The sequence below is a fragment of the Cinclus cinclus genome, chromosome 8 (assembly GCF_963662255.1).
Source record: "Cinclus cinclus chromosome 8, bCinCin1.1, whole genome shotgun sequence".
NCBI classification, from domain to species: domain Eukaryota; kingdom Metazoa; phylum Chordata; class Aves; order Passeriformes; family Cinclidae; genus Cinclus; species Cinclus cinclus.
This window is the reverse complement of record NC_085053.1, coordinates 14,940,401-14,947,758: the sequence shown is the minus strand read 5'-3', so window position 1 is coordinate 14,947,758 and position 7,358 is coordinate 14,940,401. Positions and strand designations below refer to the sequence as shown.

General features: G+C 59.6%; 1 protein-coding gene across 1 annotated transcript; it reads right to left on the bottom strand.

Moving 5' to 3' along the window:
- Positions 1–1,964: 1,964 nt before the first annotated feature.
- BARHL2 (BarH like homeobox 2) lies at positions 1,965–4,923 on the bottom strand. Its single transcript, XM_062497669.1, has 3 exons — positions 4,359–4,923; positions 2,770–2,995; positions 1,965–2,277 (listed from the first exon to the last, which is right to left on the bottom strand). The coding sequence occupies exons 1-3, from the start codon at positions 4,921–4,923 to the stop codon at positions 1,965–1,967; spliced, it is 1,104 nt and encodes a 367-aa protein (XP_062353653.1).
- Between the last annotated feature and the right edge of the window lie 2,435 nt (positions 4,924–7,358).

Here is a 7,358-nt window from a genome sequence, read left to right as displayed (position 1 = left end):
ACGAGCCGGGACTAGCTTTTCCACCTGGATTTCCTCCTTTCGGAAAAATTTGTTGCTTAGACTAAGAAAAAGGCCCTAACGAGTCCAAATTTCCTACCTCCTTCCCTAGCCCGCATAGGATGGGTTTCCTGGGAAAACCTCGGCGGCGATGTGGGGTGGACAGACTGCTCTGGCTACTCGGGGACCTGCTATCGGTTCGTTCCAGTGGGGGGTATTTGGGGGCCACGGCGAAGGCGCGGGGGAATACTCAGCAGCCGCCGCAACACGGGTGAAAACCGAAGTGGGCGTTCCCGACCGGCTCCCCTTTTGTTAGATCAAGGCAAAGGTCAATATGGTTTTAACGCGAATTTATTAGCACAGAAATCAGCAAGCCGCTCGCTAATTAGCAAAGCCCAAATAAACGTGCCCGGAGGCTTCTCTTTTCCTTTTTTCGTTTTTTTTCTCCCTTCTATCTTAAAAGAAAGGGAACCCACGAGCAAAAATAGAGAGGAAAAAAAAGCGCCAAACCCTCAGAGGAGAGGATAATATGGGACTTTATGAATGTTTTATAGGTAATTGCTGTATAACTTTCTAATTTCACAGGGGGGTGTTCACCTCCAAAGGCTGGGGACAGAGCCGTCCCCGGAGTCCAGAGGAGGGTCACAGCCCCCAGTCCCGACCCGCGTCCCCTCTGTCCCCGCGGGACGGCCGGGCGGCCCACGCCGGCGTGGGGAAAGGGAGGCGCTCGGCAGGGAAGCTGCCAGGGGAAGGGGCGGGCGGGGGAGAACGGGCACACACAGCGATAAAGTTCAAAGGCCAGCGGGGCTCGGGAGCTCCGTGTCCGCCGGGACCCCTCCGCCCTCCCTGCCTGTTTCCCCTCGTTACTCACCCCGACCGCCGGCGTTCACTGCCTGTCCCAGCTCCGTGCGGAGACAGCTGCCGGGCCGGGGGCACGGCCCCATCGCACCTGCCCCCAAGGGGCCAGAGCCACTACCCGCTACTGCCCTGCCCAGGTGCTTAAAAATAACAGCAAGGGGCTCGACACCTGCGGGGGAATTTGATTTTCCTTTAAAATACAGATAGGGAAAAACAGAGCCCGTTAAGAAACAATGAGCCTAAAATTCAAAATATAGTCAATGTAATATTCAAAATAAAAAAGTGGCATCTACGTTTTCTACTCCAAATTTCTTGAGTTCTCGTCACGGGGAAATTAGCTACCTTGAATTTTCGTGTTTGTTAAAAAAAAGATAAAGTTTATTTTTTTCTCTTTTTTCCCCCTGTGATTTTTCATTCACCAAAAAAAAAAAAAAAAAATCTATATTTTGTCATCTAAGCATTTATTTTACTGAATCCAAAAAGACATGAAAAGGGATAGGGAAGAACCACGTTCGTTCGTTTTAAACTAACGTATAGAAGTGAAAATTTTTTTCTCCTTTTTTGGACGACATATAATAAATATGATATAGCACTCAGCACTCGGTCTGTACAATTCTGTTCGCATTAGGGAGCATGCCACTTTTCAATAAGAAAAAAAAAAAAAAATCATGAGAAAAATCAGTGCAAAGTTCTCCTTCCCCCGGTCTTCTCCGCCGGTCGGGGGTCGAGGCGCTCTCGTTCCCTCTGTCCTCCGCAGCCGTTAGTCTCTCCGGCGGGCTCGGGCTCCCTCTCCCTCTCCTCCTCCTCCTCCTCCACCCCCTCCGTAACTCTCTCTCCGAGCTCCAAGTCCTGCCTCGCAGTAGCCGAGGTCGGCGGGTCGCCCCGCGGCTCTGCCCGCCTTCCCCCGCGTGTGGTCGTTTCACTTACGGGCTTGGCTCTGGGTTCACGGTTCAAGAGTCCCTGCTCTGACTGATCGCCTCCCTCGGTGGCCGGTGACTGCCTGCAGAAGCTCCTGCCCCTCGGCTTCCCCTCGCTTCCTCCTCTGCGGTGCTGGGGCTTGTTTGGGGATGGGGAGGGGAAGGGCTCGTTGCGGGGACCGCGGTGCCGTTTCACCGGGGGTGCGGGGTGCCGGGCATGGGGTTGGCCAGGGGGTTGAGGGCCGGCTGCCCGCCGGGCCCCAGCCCGTGGATCAGCACCCGCGGCACCAGCGGCCGCTGGAGCTGGGGGTGCGGCGCGGGGGGAGTCCGGTACATGCTGCTGTACATGGCTGCGGCCGCCGCAGCCGCCGTCGTGCTGTCCATGCTGCCCAGCAGGCTGGGGTGATAGAAGTAGGGCGAGGGGAACATCCGCTGCAGCGCTGAGTAGTTCCCGGCCTCGGCCAGCAGCTCCAGGCCCACCGCCGTCTGTCGCTTCCACTTCGTCCTGCCGGGGGGGAGCAAGAGGCTGCAGGGCGGTCGCCGCGATGGGGCACCCACACCGCTCTCGTGGGGCTCCGCGGGCGGAGAGGCCGCCCCCACCGCGGCCCCGACGGAGCGCGCTGTCCCCGTGGGCCCTCGCACGGTGCGATCCTTCCGGCTCTGCCCGGTTTCCCCTCCAAGCCCCGCACCCACCGACACATGCATACGGCGACTCCGGCCAAATTAATAACCGCGGTACACGGTTAGATCGCAACACGTTGACACTAATGGCTTGCGACAGAATTAGGGTGGCTGCAACCGCATGTAATGAGACAGAAAATTACGGCAACGTTGACAGGGGCCGGACCCCCCAGCCCACCGCCGGGGAGGGCGCGGGGCAGCATCGGGATCTCCCTGCACCACCCCGAGCTCCCGCGGGCAGAAAGCCAGAGGCGCAAGCCCGCCCGCGGCTCTCCGGGGAGACCCTGGGCCGCCGCCCTGACGGGACCCGTCTTACCTCCGGTTCTGGTACCAGGTTTTGACCTGCGTGTCGGTGAGGTTGAGGGCGGCGGCCAAGTCCATGCGGTCCTGCACGCTCAGGTACTTCTGCCGCTCGAAGCTGCGCTCCAGCTGGTTGAGCTGATGGTCGGAGAAGGCTGTTCGTGCCTTCCGAGGCTTCTTGGCCCGCACCGGCGGGCTGTCCCGGCTGCTGCTGATCTCCCGATCGCCCTCCTCCTTTGTCCCTGTGAGTGAGCCCAAGAGCGGTGAGGACCGGCGGGACACCGGCTCGGCCCCCGCCCCGCCCCGGTTACCGGGCCCCGCCGCCTCCTCCCCGGGGACTTCTCCGGGGCACGGGGGGAACGGTCAATTATGGCGGGGGGTGGTGACTACGAGCTCGTCCGGGGAACAGCCGGATTCCCACTCTCCGTTTCCCAACTATAGGGCTTTCGTTATTTTCTCGCCGTCTCCCCCCGGCCCGAAACGCCGGGAAATCGATCTGTCAATCCGGCTCCACTCGGGCCCCAGTTTGTGGCGCTCCTTGATCTTCCCCGCAGGAAGAACAATAATCTCCCTAATTGACCCACTGGGGAGGTTGGTGCACACAAAAATGGCCAGACCAGACTGTACATCTGGTTTGGGCACTCGTATGCTAATGCTAAAAGAGGAAAATGAGCTGCACTCGCGGGCACCGCGCCGCTCTGAGCCCGACGAAAATAGCTCAATTGAACAAAATTAGGAAAATTTGTCCTGTTGCCTCTCGGCTGCACCGGGCTGCCTGCGGGGAGGACAGCTCCACCGACACCGCAGGGAAAATATCTCCTCTCCCTGCTTGCCTTTCCTCCCTCTTGTCCTCTTTTCCCCTTCCCACGCACACATAGCTATTTTCACTTCCGAACCCCGCACGGCGGGGGCTTCCCCATCAGCACGAAATTCTTAATTGAAAAAAAAAAATATTGAAGATAGAGAAATAAACATTCTATGCCGGTGCAGGGGAAACGCGAGGGTTTTGCCGAACGCACAAAGCCTTCGCATCTCCCTGCGCCGAGCGCGGGCCGAGTTGTTGTTGTTGTTGTTATCATTATTATTATTATTATTATATTAATTAAAAGTTGGGTGGGGGTTTTTTCCGCTTATTTAGTATTAACTGCTTAGGAAGTTGATTTTTTTTTTCCTAATTTTAGAGCGAATGAGCAAAAATTAAAAGGCTGAATGCACTAACTGCAGCTGAGCCGCCAGTTCTTAGAAAGCCGGAGAATCATTTATGTGCATTTGCATTAAAAATAAATACAGTCTGATTTCCCATGCGATCCCACTGCTCTGGCTATTTCCTTAAAAACGGGGAAGCCAAATTAAAAAAAAAAAAAATTAAAAAAAAAATAAAAAAAGGAAAGGGCCAGCAGATATTTTTTTTAAAAGCGCTATTTAATTTAATTTCCTACCGACCTTATCCCCACGATAGCGAGGATCACTGAGCGGCCCCGGCAGAGCGAGCGCTCCTACCGCAGATTTTCGCCCCCGTTTCCGTTTCACCAGTGCGGCCGAGCACCGCGGCCCCGGTCGTACCGGTGGCCGAGCCGGTGCGGAGCCGGGCCGGGCCGTACTCACCGTGGCATTTGATGTCCCCCTGCGGGTCGTCGCGCTTGTCGAGCTTGGCTTTACCGTCCTCCTGCTCGAGTTTGGGCCTGAAGCTCTCCGGGGCCGCGCTGCCCTCCTGCTTGGGAGTGTGGTGGGGAGAGGGGACGCTGGTACTGTAAGGTGCACACGCCGCTAGCGGTTTGCTGTCGCCCAAAATGTCTTTAATTAAAAAAGAAGAGGTGGAAGTCCTGGGGCCGGAGCTGGCCGAGCCCAGCTGTGGCGGCGGTGGCTGCGGGGGCGACGGCTGCAAACTCGGCGGCGGCGGGTGTGGGCCGAGGTGGAGGTGGTGCGGCGGCGGCGGGAGGCTTTCCGCCACCCCCAGGTGCGGCTCGGGGTGCTCCATGCTCACCGAGATAGGCGATGAGGGCGCCGTCCCCACCGTGTCGATTTCCGAACAAGGGGACGGCGTGGCCTGGCTCCTAAAATCCGCCGGCCGGCCGTCGCCGTGGGGGCGAAAATCTCCGTTCATGACTCCGGGGCTGCCACCCGACAGGATCGTATCTATCCCGAAGCTGGACCCGCTCGGCCCCTCCATGGCGAAACGCTCAGCGCCGCGTCCGCATCCCCGTGGGCGGCCGCGGGGGTCTCTCACCGGGGGTGGAGGAGAAGGAATGGGGGGAGGGGGGGCGGAACCGGGTTACCCCAGCCCGCGCACCGGCGGCGCGGTCGACACTAACTCGGGGCCCCCGCCGAGCCCCACATTGCCGCCGGGCCGGTTCGCCACTAACCAACTTTGTTGCGGGAAGTTGCGGGCGCGGAGCGGGGCGGACACCGGCCACTGCGGCGCGCCCGCCCGTGCCCACCGAGCTCCTCTCGGCGGCGGCGACTCCCCCCGTGACGTCACAGCCGCCGCGGCCCCCCCGCCGTTTATTATAAACCCGGGCTTTTGCCGCCGCCGCTGCCCGCCCCCATTGGCGGAGGGCCCGGCGGGGGCTGACGCAGCGCGGGCCGCAGCCAATCTGCGGCGGCGGCGGGGACGGACGCGGGAGGGGGGAGCGCGCCCCCGCTCCCACCCGGGCCCGTCCCCGCCGCCGCCCCGTCGGGCCTCGATTCCCCGGTCGCCGGATCGGATCCCCGGAGAGTATCATCCGGTGTTCCCGGGACGGTTCCCCGGCTGAACGTCAGAATAATGGGAAGTGCCAGCGACAAGACGAACTATTAATCCTGATGAAGCGGCGTGTCAAGCTAATTAGAAGAGTAATTATAAAGGTGATAATGAATGATTTAGAGTTCTCCGAGTTTTATTTCAGTAGTAATTACAATTTCCAGGGTCCTATAATGCGCAGCCCGACCTCCCCTCTCCTGGCGTGCAGTAGCCCCTAGACCCGACCAGTCCCGAAAATGTCCTCTGAGACCGCAGACCTCGGGGCCACGGGGGAACGGGGCACAATAGTGGGGGTGCAGAAAAGGATTGGGGCAGGATGACTACAAGAGGGATTTGGGGGGGCTGGTGTTCAGCGATGGCACTAGGGACTGCTTTGTGTGTGGGGCCGCTGGCATTCCCGCTCCGCATACGACGGCTGTCCCGGTGATGGGTGTCCACCGTCAGCCTGGAGCAAGGAGCTGGGATGGAAGACACGAAGGTTCCTTCTAAACCCGCTCATCGTCCTGCCTGCCCCGTAACCGGGAGTGCCCAGTCCGGCCCTGCCTAGTGCTGCCGTGCGGGTGTGGCGGCGAGTGCGCCTCCACCACGCTTCCCACGGCGTTTTGTTTCCTCGGTAAAGAGCTCTGCTCAGAGGTACGGAAGGGTGCGGGGAGAGCACGAGGGACCGTGTTAAGCCGGTAATTCGTTGCGGATGTCTGGATCCGACGTGAGACGCCGCAGCCCTGGGGACAGCGGTGCGGGATGAGGAGCTGCTCCCCGACACGAGAGATGCCGATGTGTAGAGTGCCGCAGCCCTCTGCTCTGCTTCCGACGGCTTGGGGCCTGCCTTCCCGCATGACGAGGGGAGCGAGGAGTTTGTGTCCTCGCTGGCAAAAATACAGGGGCTTCCCTGGGATTCACAGGTCACCAGTGCCCTAACCGAAGATCATCGGTCCTTTCTGGGTACCGGGGTGGGAGCAGGTCCAGGCCTCATTGCCCCACTTAGGAGAAGGCTTTTCAGCGTCAGGAAAGCCAGCCCACGGGCAGCCCGTTGCTACCAAACATCTCCCACTCCATCCCAAAGGGCGCGCATCGCTGTCCGCCGCCCCACGGGCAGCCGGGGGCAGACAGCTGTACGGTGGGCAGCCGGACTTTAGGCGCCGGTGCTGAGCCCGGAGGCCGGTGAGGGAGCAGAGGCGGAGGGCCCGGAAGAGCTGTAGGGCCGCCCGTGTCCGCTGGGCGGCGGTGGCGGCCGCCCCCGCTGTCCCCGACGGGCGTCCGGCGCGGACGGGGCCGGAGGCGAGCCTCGGTGCGAGCAGGGCTGGCAGCACGGCGGGGTGACCCCTTATCAGCACGTTCCTACTGATAGGGGCATTTGAAGGAACAAGGAGAAAAAAATAAATAGAGATTGAAAAAGAGATGAAACTGAGGAGTAAACTGAAAGAACGGGAGACAGGGAAAAATATTTAAATACCTGCTAGTGCGCAGGCAGGTTTTCTGCAACAGGGAAGTAGCCCTCGGCGCCCTTGTTTATCCTGCCTTCTTGGTTTGCAATTTAGCAAAACTATGTCCTAATTACCCCTGGGGGAATGTGGGATCCGGGGTAATATGTTACACTAGCATAATCCTTTAACTCACAATACACTTCCCCGTCCCGGAATCGGGATTTAGGGCTTAAAGTCGTGTTCCTGAAGAGTGAACACCTTTCATTTCCTTCCTCTTATTTTTAATCCTCGATTCCATTGTGCAGAAATATTTAGGGGAAAGCGGGGGCGAGTCCCGCCCCGGCCCGGGCAGCCGCTCTGCTCCCGGCCGGACTCCGCTGAGCCCGGAGCTCCCGCAGCCGCAGCCTGGCCTGCTCCTCCGTGGTCACCGTCGGCCGGAAT